This window comes from Condylostylus longicornis, unplaced genomic scaffold, assembly GCF_029603195.1.
Source record: "Condylostylus longicornis isolate FDR11 unplaced genomic scaffold, ASM2960319v2 ptg000048l, whole genome shotgun sequence".
In the NCBI taxonomy this organism is placed as follows: domain Eukaryota; kingdom Metazoa; phylum Arthropoda; class Insecta; order Diptera; family Dolichopodidae; genus Condylostylus; species Condylostylus longicornis.
Window position 1 is genome coordinate 3,645,830 of NW_026578017.1, and position 18,415 is coordinate 3,664,244.

Genomic DNA, 18,415 nt, shown 5'->3' on the forward strand with positions numbered 1-18,415 from the left:
TATTTTAAAAATCTAAATTATTTAAGAATTTCAAATACTTATGTTTTGAACAAGATTTCAAAGTGTCTAACCATTTGGGACAAAATTTGGAAAACATGTACATTGTCTTTTAATTACTTTTAGCCTGATTGTGTATCATCTACTTTTATTCACTTTCATCAGAAATCTCCTTCGTTTTACTTGGATAATTTGTTTTTACAATAAGATCAATAATTTTTTTTGAGATATACAATCAATAATGGTGAAGTGCACAATCTGGCCCTTAATGTTGTAGTATTAGATCAAATTCTAATAATAATATTGAAAGTAAAAAATATTATGACAAATATTCTGTTTTTTTTTTCCTTCTTTTTTTTAATCATACCTAATATCTTAAAAAAATCAAAATTCTCAACCATTCAAATTATTTCACTTTTGAACCAGGACTAGATTGACTAAGCTTTTTCGACAGGATTTGTTAATTTTTTAACACTGTATCGAATTAAAGCAAGCAACTAAGACAAAATTTTTAAATTTTTGTTTTGCTTCATTAATTTGTGATATCCGATTTTTAAAAAATTTAATTAATATAAATTATGTTTAAACTAGAACTATATTTATACTAGAAAGTATATTTAGAAGAATAAATAATAATTTCAATTGTATGAAAGCAAAATAAGTTTATTTATTTATGAAGAAACTTTAACATTTAAAAAAAATTATCATTATAGTTAAAAATTTATAAATGTTTAAGTTATTTAAAATTAATTTTTTAAAGGTTAAAAATTTAATTTAACTGGAAGCAACAGTATTTGAGAATGATATTTAAAAAGAATAATTTTAGATAATTTGTACTAGTTTTCTTTTTTTTTTTTAAAAAATATAATTTAGGTTTTTTTTATCTTTTAGATATTGCAGTATGACATATATTGTAGATCAACTATTTCCTCCAATACGAGATGATGAAGTATCAGCCGAATTTTCAAATTTTAATTATTGGCGTGAACCAGTTCCTGAAATTGAGTTAGATACAGATATCAATGATTTAACTTTGTGTCGTACAGCTCCTAATCGCTCCTCTCTCCCTACTATATCCGAGAATTAAGCAATGATAAAAAAAAACATTAATTTGATAATTACAAAAATAAGATGGATAAAAATTTGTTCATAATTTAAATAAAAAGTAGTCCAAACTTTTATTTCAGTATCATTCGAAGAAATTCCCTATGGAAGAAATCAAAGTTTGTTTTCCTTTTTTAAATATATTTTTTATTACTTAAAAACGCATATAAAAATTAAAGAATTGCTATGAAAACATACATAAAACTGTAAATTAAAATAAATTTTCTCATAGCTTAAACATATTACAATATACCGTAAATAAAACAATTATTATTTATTTAAATAATTTTCGAAAAAATGTAACTTTAGTCTGAAATAAAATGTAGTAAGCCTTGTTATGTCCTAATATTACTCATTATATCTACTTAACCAGGTTAAAGTGCATTGTTTCTCTAATATGTAAACCGATGAAAAACTAAATCTGATAAAACCAACCATTATTTTTTTAATTAGTTTGCTTTTATCATTATTAATTAAAAAATAAATAGAATATTACTTTTACTTAGCTATATAGATAGATGTTCACAGCATTATTAAATTGTACCCATGTACCCATGTAGAAAACTTAAACAAAATTAAAAATTTCATTAAGAAATAAATCAAAAAGAATATTAATATAGGTTTAAAGTTCTGTTTAAAAAATATAAAGTAAGCCAATAAAAAATCTGCTTTATTTAATTTATTTGATATAAATTCCGATAATTAATGTGTTTCAGAAATATCATATTTAAATTCTTTTTAAAAAGTAAATAGCAAGTTTAACTTTGAAGAAATTTGGCTCAAATTTTGACCCATTATACACCATTAAATTTTATTGAACCAAAATATTGACGCTTAGAGTCGTAATTAGGAATTATTGCATTTTGTGCACCGTGAATTTTTAAAGTATGTATGTAAAAAAATCAACCTTTGTTTTTTAAATATCAGTATCTCAGTATCGATTAATTTTAGTTAAATTTGAATTTTTTTTTGCAATTTTATCATTTGTAGAAAAGGCATAGCAAGTATCACGATGAGTTCAATTTTTTCTCTTTGCCAAAATTAATAAATATACATATTTATGCCTAACAATTCCAAACAAAGATTTATCTTGTAAAATTTATTTCTATACTAAATACCTTTTAACTATGCATGCTTCTAGGACATTCACAGAAACAATAGCTTTTAAAAATTTTTTTTACATTTAAGTTTTCTGCTTCATAGATGAACGGTTCCCGTAATTTTGAGGTAAAGTCTATCAAAAAAAATTTACCTCTAAATTTAAAATACAAATTAAACTAATAGAACTAAGCCCCACATATATATGTATGTATTCAATTAAAAATTCATAATCAGGAATGTAATAGATAGAACAATTAAATGCATAACTCTTAAATAAGAGTTCTTTGTTTTACTTAATATCTATTTATTTGGATATCTCTCTGCATTCTACGTACTTCCATAAAAAATAGAGGAGATTAAATATTTCATCTTTATCAAATATATATAAGATGTGAAGAAAAATATTGGCGCGAAGTGTTAGAAACATATAAACCTTATAATAAAATTAGACTAAATTCTGGATCGATGATGATAAACGGAATGAATTGAAGTAATTTCATGCGTATAAAAAAGAATAGCAATCATTGAAATTTATCAGCAAAATAATATTAAAATATGCAGCTTATTCTCTTATTCACGAGTTAAAAAAAAATGCCACATGCATAACCCTTATTCGGAAATTACTTGAAATTTTAAAATTATAACTTAATCATGTACAAAAAGTAATGCATGTTAGTTAATACCGTTTCTCGCGAAGATACGAATTGAATAAACGGGTCAAATGAAAATAATTACCATTATTTCTTAAAATGGAATACATAAATAGAATTTAAAACCTTCGAGTATCAATTCCACTTATGAACTTTTGGTTTAAAATTACTTTTATTTTTTTGAAATTAAAAGAAATCTTTGAATGTCTTATAGTTTTGCTGAAATTTTTAGCAGAATGCATTTTTTTTGGAATTATTTTCAAATTATATTACAAATAAATATTAAATACATTATACAGAAATATATGTATGTACTACGTTGTACTATAAAAATAATTTATTAATAAAAAAATACATAATGTAATACTATATACTATATACATATATATGTAATGCAGAATAAAAATTATAAAACATATGTATTAAAAATGAAAAAAAGTAATTGCTTCACTGAAATAAATATACAAACATATTTGCTTAAAACCAAACATTTAGTATTTTTTTCATATAATCAAGGTAAAAAGAACATTCCCTGAAAACTGCATTATTATGCACAATCTAACAAAAATAAAAAAGTTCAAAAAGTCACAATGGAAATAAATGGGCGATAATTATGAAATTTATTGTTTTGTACGTTTATTACAAATCTGATTAAAAGAAGTTTCTTATAGCGAATAAAGTTTGCCATGTCAATTTTATTCAGAATTTTAAACTTTTTCTTTCAGATTTCTGGTAATCCTTCAGATTAAGGTCTGAACTTTGAAGTGGAATTACAGCTACTCATCAAATATGATTAATGTTTTGAGTTTTCATCTTGATAAAATTCAAAATAGAAACACCGAATTTTACCCATAAATAATATAGCTGAGTTTACCATCATCTAGCTTGATGATGAATATGCATACGTACGAGTATGTTTTTATTAAGTGACTTTTTTTAAGCGTAAAACAAATTTCTTAAGGTTTTACATTTTGCAAGGAAATCAATAATATTTTTCCATCGCATTTACGAAATTAATGCGATGGAATCATCAATTGATGCGATGTGCTGGTTAAATAATTAATTTTGTTAAAAAAAAAAATGAGAAAACTTTGGCTATGACGTATGCCTTTACATGTACTACTTAATCAACAACTCCCGAAAATATATGCACTTAAAACATCTGAAATATTCATAGAAATATGCACATTAAATTGTTAATTATAAATATAATAAAATCAATTCTTAAACAAAAAACAAAATTTGATGTCCATATCGTTGTATGTTTCATCAGTTTTTTATTTAAAAGGTAACAGACATTTGAAATAAAAAGGTCTAAAATACAAAATATATCGATTACCTCATGGCGAAATAAGCTACTTTTACTACATAAATTTAACGGAAGAACTTAAGCTTTTAAATTTTCAGAAAATGCTATACAATAAACAAACCTATAACATGATAGTGAAGCCTATAAGACTAAGATACAAAAGTGTTATCGTACGTTAATTTTGTTTTTAGCCAATTCTTTAATACCATAAGAACTTTTGTTGTTTCTGGCAAATCCTACCTAAAATATAACTCAAAAGCATAAGTCTTCAGCTCTGGTGGAAAAAATCTTGTTAAAGTATAAAATCTGAATCAAATGAACAATAAATAAAAGGAGATTGGAATTGGACAAAAGTAATACATTAAATACATATGCCTTTATGGTATAAACCCGGGTGAGAGAAATAAAGTAGAATATGCTTAAATATAAACTTATTTAAATAATAAATGTACATACATACATACATATTATGTACAAACATTTTTTTATTTTATCACTCAACGATTATTTTTCAAATTTGAAAAGACACACTTTTCGTTTTCTAAAATTGATTAATAAGTGGCATTCTAACAACCAATTAAATTTATTGTCTAAAATTTTTGAAAGTACTTGCTGTATAGGTTGTCTTGGGCTATCAAAAATATAATTCCAGATTATCAGTTTGACTTTGCAAACATCTACTGTGCATATATCTGCTACATACATATGGAGCAGATTCTCTTAATGGTATGTGTATTTGTTATATATACTTCATCATCTCGTATTGGATATACTGCAGTTGCAATTGATATTCAAAGCCCTTTCGATAATTAAAAAATAAGTTACAGACTTTTTACCAGGCTGGATATTTTGTGTTGTTAATAAAGGTTCCGTCTTCGCATAGACAAGTTTAAGCAAGAGTTCTTCAAGGATCAGCTCTCGAAACTAAATAATTTAATAAACTTACCTAAATATTTCAATAAATTATGATCCACCCACTTTTTGCGGGATAAAAATTCTAATATTATAATTAAAATGTAACATAGATCAATAATGTTTTTTACTAGTTTTAATTCAGTTAAGTCTCGGCCATTATGTTATTTAAATGTATTTATAATTTGAACATATTATTCAGCTTATAATGGTAAATTGCTGACTTCTGTATTAATACAGTGTTGCTGCATTTTCGAAGTCAAGAATATTTATTCGTATTTCTGTTCGAATAAACTTTATATTTGTAATATCCTTCATTGCCTCATAAAACAACTTTCATGCTTTGGAAAATTACCTGCCACGAACAACTTCATTGTCAAGAGTAAAGTCAAGTGTTCTTCGATTTACATATCTGCGATTATGTATTTATTATTAGTGTAGTTAAATTAGCGATCAATCAGTAATTTTGAACATAAGGTATCCCGTATTATCATAAGAAACTCCTTTTGATTACGTTGATAAATACATATGTATGTTTCAAAATGGTTAATAATGTTATGAACCGCATTAAATTAAACAAATAAAATTATAAATTAAATATTTTTTTTTTGTACATAATAGTAATTTAAATTAAATTCTCATACAAGACACATTTGAATGAATTCAAATCCCATTTGGAACAGAATCTCATATCAAAATACGAGTTATGCAAGGTGCTCTTTCATAGCTCTGAAATTCGGAAAATTGCGAAAATTATTTTATCAGTTGCAAATAACTAAAATTCTGCTACGAATATTCGTAACGGAATAATCATAAATTGCCTTCGTAGTAAAAATAGAATAGTCGTATTAAATTTTTAAGTTTTGAATTTTTTTGATTAGCACCTTTGCTTTGTAATATTTACACTTACACCCATGACTTCCTTCCGTTCAAAAATTGTGAATCTATCAAAAAATTGTAGGATTATTGGCTACTGATATTATAAATAATATTCAACGTTCAATTGATATTCTTTCAAATCGCTTTAAAAAGTGAAAAATTTGAATGTATCCGCTAAAAACACAAGCTATATTTATAACCAAGAAGAGAAAGGCTTATTTCTTACCCCAAACTAAATTAAGAATTCATAATACACCCATTGAATGGTCCGATCAAATTAAATATTTGGGTGTCATATTTGATAAAAAGTTAACTTTCAAAAATCATGTTTCATATATACATAATAGACAAACTAAAATTTACCATACGGATTCTTTATCCTTTTAGTAATAGAAATTCTAGAATAAACGAAAAAATAAGTTATCTTTAAGGTAATAAATATTTCAATAATATATTAGAAAACTTCAAGTCTTGCAAAATAAAATATTAAAAATGATATATAACTTACCATTGCGTTACTCTACCCTTGCTTTGCATTATAGAAATAACATTTTATCAATATCGGAAAAAATGGATATTTTCTGAAATATTAATGGAATGGATAATTCTGAAAATCCCTTGATAAGACAAATATCAGCAAACTGTTTATAAATTTAGACTAAGTTTTACTATAGAATAAGTTTTAATTAAAACTAAACTGTTTATAGGTTTTTCTTTTGTTTTTCCTATTATTATACTTTTAAATTGAATTTTTTTTTTAGATAAACAAGTTTTTTGAATAAGTTCACTTCGAGAAATGATACTACCATTGGTGATTCATAATCTCTGCGAAAGGAATTTTTGATCACTCTTTTATATATAGATAATGTTCACAGCTCAACAGGTTCCGAGCTACAAAGATTTAATTGTCAGTATAAGGACTTTCTCATTTTAACTGAGTTTTGCTTAGGTACATCAGTCACCTTGATTTAAGAGTTGATGAGAAAAGTTAAGTATATAGTGTAATAATTGATTTTTATACTGCCTTTTTCATTCAATTATTTTAAAAAATTTAAAAACAACCGTTAAAAGTGGTGTTTCTTTTCAGTTATGCAAATGTCTTGACTAACATGCCAAGTTTCCTTCACATTTACAAATGTCGATGACCCGAATGATGTCATATAAGGCATCTTTCATTAACGCGGTTTACTTAATTTTTGTTTCAACAATCATTTAATAAACAAAGTTTTTTAACTGAACCATAAACAATACCCGAGAAGGAAGGAAGAGGGGTTGAATCTGGATAACAATTAACCCTCTTCCAATCATAATTTTTTAAATTTATCATAAAAATTTAGGTTTAAGCAATTTTGCAAAATTCATAGGAGTCATTTTCATTCATTTTGAACCCGCATCGTTCTCAATAAAATAAAGAGTTTATTTTAATTAAGAATTTTTTTTTGAAAATTTTACTAAAGAAATTTGAAAGTAAACTGAAAAGTTGCGCTGACATTAGAACTAATATTTCTAAGTCGCAGCGTTAAACAGTATGCAAAAACTTTAGCTAAGTTTTTTTTATTTACACAGTCTACAAATTCTGAAACTTCTAAATAATCAAAAAAAAAAACAAGAAATTACATTGTTCATGAAATTGTATCCCAATACTTTTCGCCTCCCAATTCACTGCAAAATAAAGACATTTAAACAAGATTTAAAAACTTAAAGAAAACTTACTTTAAAACCCTTCAATATCTGAATCTGAAATTTTTGAAATTAAAAAAAAAGTAAATTTCATGAGGCAGCGACAAAGTTTAAACTAGAGGTATGCGCTTCATTTCTAAAATTTCTTTATTACAGATTGAATTTCCGAACGTACTTTATTGCAGCCTGTAATTACTTAAGAATCTATATTTTCAGTGTATGTAGCGTGAATTTTCGAACATACTATAAGGTAGAAGTATTCTAGAACTGAATAAATGAAAACCCCCTAATACTGGTTTATATATCGCCAATAATTTCATCGATCTCGGGATTGCTCTAGAAGCTAAAAATGCTTTATATTTTTATTACTGCCAAAAACAAAAACCCCAATTTACGATTTAAAAATTAATAGAGTAAAATATCCAGTATAAAATTAATTAAATATTTTTTGCAATAATTACTAACTAAACGATTTTTCCATTTTCTTTACACATTTGAACTAAAAAATTTCAGCGTGAGGTCGTATGGAATGCAAATATAGAGATGATTAAAAATTTCTATCACTCAAATTTAAAATTACATCTTTTCAACAACTCTTATTTATAAAGAAGCACAAAATAATTTATCTGATAATTATGCGAATGTAATTTATAACCAAATTGAAGAATATTTGCTTTATTTTTTTTTCAATTTTTTTTGCTTTATCAATAAAGCAAAAGAATGTTTAAAAAACGTGTATTTTGCAAAACATTTGACTTACTTATTTTATTTTGGTGATTGAATAAAAGAGATCAAATTTCAATAATTAATTTTTTTTGCCACATGATTAATTTTGGCCTTGTGATATAATCAAAACGATACAAAAACATATTAAAAAATATAAATGTGTATTAGAAAAATTAATAACTCTTTCAACCTACATATTCTTCTCTTTTTCACTCCCTTTCCTATAAATGACGACACTGATGTCTGATACATAACTCAGGAAGCGGAGTTTGATCAAAAAAAAAATAATTATAATCGGAGATTTTAATTTTTTCAGTGCTAAAATAGTTCTAACTTGTAATTTGTAGCACGTCCAAAAATTGTACGCAGCACAAATTGAAAATGTATGTAGATCGTTTAAAAATTACTTGCTTTAATAAAGTGTGTTCGAATATTAATTCTGTGAAATGTAGCGCAGACATCTAAAAAAGAACTGTTAAAGAAACACATTAGCTTCTTTAATTAATTGGAAACAAACGATATCTCCCGCATAAATTTTCTATAGAAGGAAGATTAACAAAATCTATAAAATATCATTGCAAATAACAAAATATTCATGCACATAAAAATTTAAATTACTTACCACCACTTTGCACCAAAAACTGTAAATTAGCTCAAATTTCTAAAAATACTAACCTGTTGGCATTTCTATTAATACTGACCTGTCGGTGTGATCAACAACAAGTTTCCCCTAAAATTAAAAACTAGACAAATTAGTAATAAAGAAAATTACAAATACATACTGTTACAAAGTTGGGCTTCAGGAATGTCAGTTTCTCTCAATGTCAAATTATCTCAGAAAATAAATAAAAACAGAATTAATTCACAATTTTTATATATTTCTTTATTTATGATTATTTTATATTTTCAGTTTAAAATATTTTCTTTGCCTTTTTTTGAAATTTTTTTTTCTTAAATTTTTTTTTTTTTTTTTTTTACTTTTTTTTAATTTCTAAAAATGTTTGAGTGAAGATGGGTTTTCCTTTTTTCCTTTTTTTCGCTTTTTTTTTCTTTTTACTTTTGTTTTATAAAAATTTTTTCTTCCTTAATTTTTTTCATCCTTTTTTGTCTTTTGCGTGATTCTTTTTTCTTTTTTTATTCTTTTGTATCTATTTTGCTTTTTGATTTTTTTTTATTTCAAAAAACATTATTAACCAATTTTCCTTCTTTTTTTTATATTTTTGCTATTTTTTCTTTTAATTTTTTGTTACTTTTTCCTTTTTTATCCTTTTTTTATCTTATTTTTGGCTCTTTTTTATTCTTTTCTATTTATTGTTTTTTCTTTTTCTTATTTTTCATTTTTTGTCATCTTTTATATAAAAAAAAATTTTTTTGTGGATGAATTAATTTTTCATATTTTTTAAATAATGTTTTTTGAATTTTAAAATTAATTTTTATCTGAAATAAATGTAGTAAGAGTAATATTTAATAAAAATTAAAAAATAAGTATCCTAAGCGTGATACGTTATTAAAATAAAGAAAAAAAAAACAAAACAAAAACAATAAGAAATATTAACTTAAAATAAAGCGTTGAGTAAAAAATGAGATTCTTAAGCTAATAATGGCATTCTTTTGTCTAGTCTTAAGCGTTTATATCTAATTCGTTATTACACGTGATAATTAATGTAAAAAAAAAACAAAATCCTATATCATTTTTCAGTTCTTGTATTCAAAAGTTAACATAATCTGTGCGTCTACCAAGTTCGGTAATCAATAATGTAATACTTTAGCATAGCGGATTTTCGATGATTCAGTTTTTATATATATGTATCTTAACATAAAATAACACGTTCAATAAATTAAAACTACAATATCTGTAATAGTAAGCAATATCTGAAAAATGTACACATAACTCATGCTACCAAATTTACTATTTTCATGGTACCATTTTTTAAATCGCTGTACCATGGAAAATTTTGATTTGTGATGGTACTATTTATTTAATTAATTATTATATTTAATTAATTAATAATACTATTTAATTAAACAACCAAAAATTTTTTTCACTGCGTGCTCGATACCAAAACGTCATCATTTTAGAAAATTTCATTTTTTTAAATTTTAATTTTTTTCTTCTAAAAGTTCATTAAAAATATTTTTTAAACTCCGAAATTTCTTTAATCAAATTGTTTTTTTGTTTTTATGTTGTTACATAGCTTCCGAAAAGTTTTTTTTTTGAAATATCGCAGATTGTTCGTAAAGCCTTTAAATCCAGAAAGTATTGAGATTTAAACACTTATTTGGAAACATATTTTTTTTTTGTATTTTCGATTGAATGTGGAAAATGCCAAAAAAATGTTTAATTTAATATTTTTATAAATAAAATTTTAATTTATTTATTAGTTGAATAAGTATACTTCGTTGAAATATTTTAATATTGAGAATTATTTAATTGCCGTACTCAAAATTAATACTCAAAATTAATAAAAAAAAATGTACCATTTTTTTTTGTCTGTGGTACCATGATCTTCAGGCTTCCTTCACTATTTTTTGAAATTCAATTTATTGTAGTTCTGACATAACCTAATGCCGTCGAAATGTAAATGAACGGCATTACTGTAGATTTTCGCAAATTATTTCATAAAATCCATGCGGAACCTAAATGAATTCCACACCAAACTAATTTTTACACATTAATAATTTGAGTTCAAATCTTTCGTGTGTCCATTATTCGATTAAAAAAAATTTGGTGTTATTTTCATAAAATTTTGGAAAAATATAATTTTATATAAAAAATGGAATTTTTGCGATTCTATTTCCTATTATGATAAAATCTCCTATTTAACAAAAACAAGAAAAAAAAGGAAAAACAAAAAACATATATTTTGATTTCACTGCAAAATTCATAACACAACAAATATCAACGAAAAAATATATAAATTTCTGACGAAAATTCAATAAAATCTTGTAATTTAATGTATAGCCTACAAACCATTGAAATAAGAGTTTTGGCATGTAAATTGTCCACAAGAGAAACCAGAATAAGAATGTAAATGCTAAATTTTGTCCTATGCATTACCTACCACAATAAACGGGAAAATAATGCTTACAACTATACATGCATATATACATACAATTTTATATAAGCTAATAAGTTACCCTAACGTTTCTTCTTGATAGGAACTATTTTATGAATGGAACAGTTGAATTTGTAATAAGGAGACAAGGAGTTATTCGTCTTTTGAAAAGTTAATGGTATTATTGAAAGAATGGAATAGCAAAATTGAATTTAATTTAATTTTTTTGTAATTGAATAGACTTTTCTATCAAACATACTTAATCTAAAAAATCTCAATCTCAAATTAATCTAAAAAAAGTTAACTAATTTTTAAGATAAAATTTAATAAAATTTGTAACAAAGAAAAAATGTTACATATTGCATGTTATAACGTATGAAAAGATGTAACACACTTTTAGGTTAAAAAAAAAGGGTTATACTTTACTAGCATACAGATTGAATTGCACCATTAAAGTATTGTAATTCTGGGGTTGTTTATGAATGGGAACTCGAATATGTATTTAGAATATGTATTTTCGTTTGCTGACCTGTAAAAAGCAAATAATTAAACTTTATGTTGTTGAATTGATCCATCATACCTGTTCTTAATGATTCTTAAACTTTTATCTTAAATCGGTTTTTCGGAAATTTTTTTAAGCAATTTTTTTCTATTCATAATGATATTACAAGCTAATAGAAATATTATAATTAATTTTATAATACTAAAATCTTTATCGTAATAAAAAACGTATAACAAATTTAATAGAATAAATAGAATTCAATAGAAATTTAACCCAATGATCAGCTAAGCGAATAGCTAGGCGAGTCGAATGGACTAGACGAATCGAATAACGTTTTAAATTATGATCGGCGAATGTTTTCATTCGACAGATCCAAAATGTTGCTACCGCAAGACATCAGAAAAGCTACCGAAAATAATGAGGTTAACACCACACACATGTATGTACATTTTTTTTTATGTTTTTGCAAAACAATTGAATTTTCCTATTTAGCAAAGTCGGGGTTGTTGTCCATGAATTTACTCAAATGTTCGAAGTGTTTTTGATTCCCGCTTAAATTAATATTAAACAATCAAAATTTTTATAATAATTTTGTAGAATTTTATGAACTTGCTTTATAGATAGTTTAGATGTTTCCATTATATCACTATAAATGCTATATCAAATAAAAAAAAAAAGCTTGTCACACAGAATTTTAATTCGAAATTTCATGCGCTTCGTCGATCATAATAAGGAACAATATCATTTTTAGATCAGTAGATGATGTAAAATATGAAATAGGTTCTTGTTTGTAAGTACCAAATTACTTAACACTTGCGTACTTTGAAACGGGAATGATATTAAATTCAGAAGAAATAAATTACACAAAAAAATTACAAAAAAAAAACTGCTTCATCTGGACAAAAAAAAACGCTTTTTATATATAGGCCTAACTAAAATTTTAGACAGTTAAAATGGATACTAAATAATTTTCTCCGCCAAATATTTGAATTTTGTAATTTATCGAACAGATTACCTAATGGTGGACAATGGGGCTGAATATCTTTTTTATTACTAAAATTTGAGCTGGTTTTTTAAAAAGTGGTATAAGTCCACTTTTTAAAAAGACTAAGTTAATGGTGATGATGAGCTATAGACACCTTATCTCCACAGTTACAATCACAACTTCAATAAAGTCCTGTTTAAACATAAAACAAACAAAATATGTTATTATGGTCAATATTTCTAAATTGATTCAAATGCAAAACGTTAAATATTTCAATATATGAGAAGATGGACTTATACCACTTTCAAAAAAACCAGCTCTTATCCCATTAAAAATGTGCATTTCAATAGATGAATAAGTGCTCGTTTTATCGAAGTATTACACATCTACAAGTTTAAAGTGGTGTATGCTCCGAACTATTATCTGGCATAGATAAAAAATCTAATCTATAAAACATAACGAAAGTGAAAATTTAAATTTAAAATTAAAGCTTTTCTGAAGATATTGATAAACTTCTCATACAAAAATATCTTTTAAATAAAGGTTTTTATAATCAAAAATATTCTTCAAAAATAAAGACTTTTTTCCTTTTTATATATAAAATCTTACAAATGTTCCTACTTAATAGGCAGAATTTAATATCATTATATGTAACGAAATACTAAAATGTTATAAAAATAAATTGAACAGGAAAGGGACCTTAATATTTTTGAAAATAATAAAAAATAAAACTTTTTATTTTGAAATGAAGAAGTTTTGCACATACACCTAAAAAAATTTGTGAAAACAATATTAGCTAATATTTCAAAATAATAAGTGAATGCAAGTAGTTCTAAATTAGAAATTTCCGAAATTAAAACATTTATGCCTAAAGCTCTTCAATCATAAAAATCTTTTTAAATTAGATTTTAAACTTAAAGCGTAGCTGCAAAGTTGGACGTGCTCGTTTCCAGCAGATTATTATGTAATTGATATCTCACTTATCGAAGCTGAAGCCAGATTCTGATAAGTTTTGTATAAAAATAAAGTTCGGAATTTCGCAGACTTTTTCGCTAAGTATATTCTATAACCAAATTAATGTAAATGACTTTAAAGGAAATGATTTTTTAAAATGTGAAGGTAAAAATAAGTAACATAAATCTAAATTTTAAGAAAAATAGTGCTTAATAGGGATGTAACATTTAAATCTGAAAGCTTCTTTTAGAGGTAAAAGAAAAAATTAGAACAGCAATTTTAAAAAGTTATAAATTGGAAAACCATATCTACTGACACAAATGAAAGAAAACGAAATAAGTTTCGGATAAGATAAGAACAATTTATAATATAAATAAATATAATCATATTAAATTCAATAAAATTAAATTTAATATGATTATATTGATTTATATTAATACCAGGGGCGAATTGGTACAAGAATCTCTTAACATACAAAATAATAGCCTTTAAATTTATTTTACACAATACCAATATTCCCTCTGTGGTTTTTGGGAAGCCTAAGAGCATTGATAAGCCTTTTATATTCTAATTTAAGCCTAAAAGCATTGATAAACCTTTTATATTTAATATATGTAGATAGAATAAAGAAAATAATAATGAAAATAACAAAGAAAATATTGTCAACAATTTAGAGAAGTTTTACCTAATAAATTTGAAAGCATAAAACAAGACTACATTCTAAGTGTTTATTTATGTGCTACAATTTCTTTCGATTGCAGTCATTTTAAATGATCTACTAACTACTCATTTTAAAAAATGGATAAAAAACATTCGCTAATACTTTAATTTCTATGGAAACTGGAGAACTCGTAATAGAAACACGTGCAACAACAGAAACATTAATGCAGATTAGGAAATTTTGAGTTCTCTTCCCTATGTTTCGTTTATTGTTTTTGTCTAAGGTTACCTTAAAATTTTAATTATGCAAAATAAAACTAAAATACAATTTCCTAAATTCATAACCAATTTTTGGAGAATGCATCTAATATGCCTGTGATATCACTTAAACAATTCAATAAAAAATTTAAGAATTACAATTAGAAAATACAACTCACAATATCTGAAATCCACAGGAAAATATTATGACTTTTGCAACTAATTTAATATGTTAGAAAATATGGGACCCAAATGCCAAAGACCAAAAAATTTAATTCAATTTTTGAATACCGATTATGAATGCAGATGAAAAAGTATTAATTTTTTTTTAAATTTTCTTACTTTAAAACAAATTTAGATTTTACCGCTTTTAGAAAAATAATCAAAATTTTCAATAATTTTGTATTTTCATATGGCAAATTATATTTTTTGTGTGGAACATACATTTTTGCTTTAGCGTTAGGCTGATAGTAGGTAAGCTTGATTATCGCGACGATTGTTAACAAAAACGGATTAAGTAAAAATAAAATTAATAAAAACAAATTAAATTAACCTTCTTGAAATATATATGTACATTAACTATATTAAATTAAAAATATTTTATCTAATCTTAAAGAATACATCAAAGTGAAACTTATTATTTTTAATATTAATAAGCAATGCTTTGTTAAAGAAATTATGCTTAAATCGTTTATGTTACCAATAATGTGTGCTTTCCCAAATTGGTAAAATAAATGAATTTAAAATGCGTTAAATAAATAACTTACCTAATCATGATGAATTTAAAATTAATCAGTATGGCGAATAGTAGTTAACCCTCCCACGATAGCCACTTCTGCAAAATGTAAATAAAAATTACCTTCAATTTAACTTAAATAACCTCAAAATTGTTTTCTTTGCAATTTAATTTAAAATAAAATTTATGATAAAAACGTACAAAATCCTTCTGGATCCACGGTATGTATGGCAGCAAGCCCCTCGTGAAATCCTAGCAATGCGACCTCTAAATGCTCCGGCTCCTCTTGGAAACCGATTCGTTGTTGATAGACCTGGACGATTGGTTCTTTTAGCCATAACCTTTAATTATTTATAAACAAAATCATTTATTTATTATTCATAGTTTAATTTTCACGAAAATTATAGGTACTTTAATTTGTCTTCCACGAAACAATGTTTCATTCATTGCTAATGCAGTTTCTACATATTCCTTAGCACCAAATTCTATATACGCAAAACCTTTCGGGTGGCCATCAGCTTTGTTACATAAAATTGTTACTCTATTTATTGTTCCACAGCCATGAAAATGAGCTTCCAACTCTTCAGCTGAAGCGCCATAATCTACGTTGCCAACATAAACTGATCTACTATCTATTTCCTGTTTTTCTTCTATTGATAGTGGTATTGTAACTATACCAGCTGTCGATCCGGCCATTTGCTTATCAACTTCAGACTGCATTTGTTTTATTTTTTCAGCCTCTTCTTCCATTTCTTTTACACGAGCTTTAATTGCTTCTAGTTCTGGATCTATTTGCATATTTGTTTCGTCCTATATAAAAATATTTTGTTTAAGAATATAATCTTAAATAATAACTATTGCATCTTTAAAAATTATTTCTTATAAAGCTGGAATTTAATAAAATATTCTTTGAAATGTGTACATGAACATACATATGTATGTATGTATGTTTATCTGTATGTATCTAGAGACGCCGTCTACTGTGGAATCTAATCATATCGATCTTAATACCTATTATAAACTGAGTGCATATGTATGTACATACATATGTATATACTCAATAAACACATTCTACAAGTTTTCTTTTTCAACTAAAAACTTTTGATATTAAATTCTCAGTAAGTATGTAGACAGATATACAATATATTGCGTATACATTATTATGTGTGCACATATGTATGTATACATTTTATAATTTTAGAACATTCCATATTTTTTGAATTTTACATATATAACATACATATGCATATACAGATGTATGTATATAACATTCAATAGGGAAAAATGCTATATTTAGAAATTCTGGCAGCCACTTCGAAATTCTAAAATATCAATTTCTTGAAATTAAATTACATTGGTAGAAAACTATTATTTCAAATTTCCACAATTAAACACATTGCGAATAAAAGCAAAAAATCTACGTTTGTGAAAACTTTTGAGCTTGTGGCCTTGGAATAAAAATATAAAAAATGATGCTTACTTGCATTTTTCCTTTTCTAAATGTTGATTTTAATATTCTTGTTTATTTTTGAATTTTTTTAAGATATAATTAACAACAATTTTATCCTACTTTTAATTAAAAAAAAATTTTTCACTTTTTTTCTGTTAACTTCACTTACTTCATTTAACAACTCCGATTCGCCATTAGCGTCGTTGACCAAATTATCCAGAAGTTGGTCTTCGTTTAGAGAAAGGTCTTCGTCAGCCATGATTCCCCTCAATTTGGTGGAATTTTTTTTTATTTTTGTATGTATACTAGAATAATAAAAACAAATGCGACGAATCAAAAACCCTTCCACAAAGAAAACTTCACCTGAAAATACGACGAATCCACTTCACACAGTAAAAATAACCCCAAATGATATTTAAAAATACAAAATGGATGACGATGTAGAGTTTGCTTTTAAAAACTCTTTTTCAGAAAAAATTGATTTATGAGAACGATCCGTGAAAAAATTTTTTTTACAATCTTAAAAAATATTTTGCGCCTTTTGAGTATGTAGTTTTCTGAATTCACTGTATAAACAATAAGAAAAATCTTTTATTATATTCTTATTACACCATTGAACATTCGAAAATTTTCGAAATAAAAACATGTGGTTGTGTTGAGATTGCGTCTTCTTGCTTTGACGCTTTCACTGTCATATTATACCATGTACTTTATACCACATTTTATTTCACCTAAATTCTGCAGAGCTGCCAACATTTGCATATTAACTTCAAAAAACAACATTTGATTGCCCTCAAGTTGTTTGAGTGCAATGAAATAGAAAAACAAATATACAACAAATTTTCATCACTTCCCATAATTTACAGAGATAATTTACACATTAAATAGATTTCATTTTAACAGACTGAAAAAGTGAGTAAAATATTTATTATAAATTACGATTTGATTTATATGTAAAACAGTGACACATTTTTCCATCAAAGAAAATGTATGTATACCCGTTTACACATCTAAACTGAAGTGTTCTATTGCACTAGTCGTTTCGAGTTGACGTGAAAAGACAATAATATTTCTTATATCTGCAAAAAAGTCGAGTTCACCGTTGTGTTTATAATCATTTCGTCCATAACCTTCGTAGCAAAATTATTTTACCGCTAAATTTTAAATAATCGTCTATTTTCCAGATTTTATTTAAAATTTTATTTCAAATATACATATATACAAAAATCTACTTTTTAAAGAACAGTGTGAAAATAAAACACATTCAAAAATAAAAATTTGAAAGAAGACTCAAGAATCAAGCGAAATTACCGCTGCGAATTTTACCGCCGGCTAAATTCTCATTTTCCCATTGACGTTTTCTTTTTAATTACCTGCTTATATGTTGACGTTATACGCTAAATATGGTTCAATTAATTTTTCCGTTTCGCTCTTGCTCTGGGTTTACAACTGAAAT

General features: G+C 25.2%; 2 protein-coding genes across 7 annotated transcripts in view; one reads left to right on the forward strand and one right to left on the reverse strand.

The window, feature by feature from the left end:
* Positions 1–3,251, forward strand: part of LOC129611229 (phosphatidate phosphatase LPIN3) — a 41,247-nt gene extending 37,996 nt beyond the window's left edge. For 2 of the 4 annotated variants that reach the window (XM_055524251.1, XM_055524250.1), the window contains one exon: positions 889–3,251. In XM_055524251.1, the coding sequence (XP_055380226.1) occupies positions 889–1,084 (196 nt within the window). In that variant the 3' untranslated portion in view covers positions 1,085–3,251. The remainder of the gene's footprint in view (positions 1–888) is intronic. The other 2 variants (XM_055524246.1, XM_055524248.1) reach the window with 1 other exon arrangement.
* A 5,147-nt stretch (positions 3,252–8,398) lies between these two features.
* On the reverse strand, positions 8,399–17,560 carry LOC129610985 (polyadenylate-binding protein 2). 3 transcript variants are annotated; one of them, XR_008697115.1, is made up of 5 exons: positions 17,129–17,560; positions 15,921–16,319; positions 15,711–15,850; positions 15,541–15,632; positions 8,399–9,795 (listed from the first exon to the last, which is right to left on the reverse strand). XR_008697115.1 is itself a non-coding variant. In XM_055523851.1 (5 exons), the coding sequence occupies exons 1-4, from the start codon at positions 16,993–16,995 to the stop codon at positions 15,566–15,568; spliced, it is 588 nt and encodes a 195-aa protein (XP_055379826.1). In that variant the 5' UTR covers positions 16,996–17,130; the 3' UTR covers positions 8,399–9,795; positions 15,541–15,565. The 3 variants fall into 3 exon arrangements, 2 of the variants coding, with proteins under 2 accessions (XP_055379826.1, XP_055379825.1); XM_055523851.1 differs by having other exon boundaries at positions 15,541–15,608; positions 16,990–17,130; XM_055523850.1 differs by having other exon boundaries at positions 8,400–9,795; positions 15,541–15,608; positions 17,129–17,559.
* Positions 17,561–18,415: the final 855 nt, after the last annotated feature.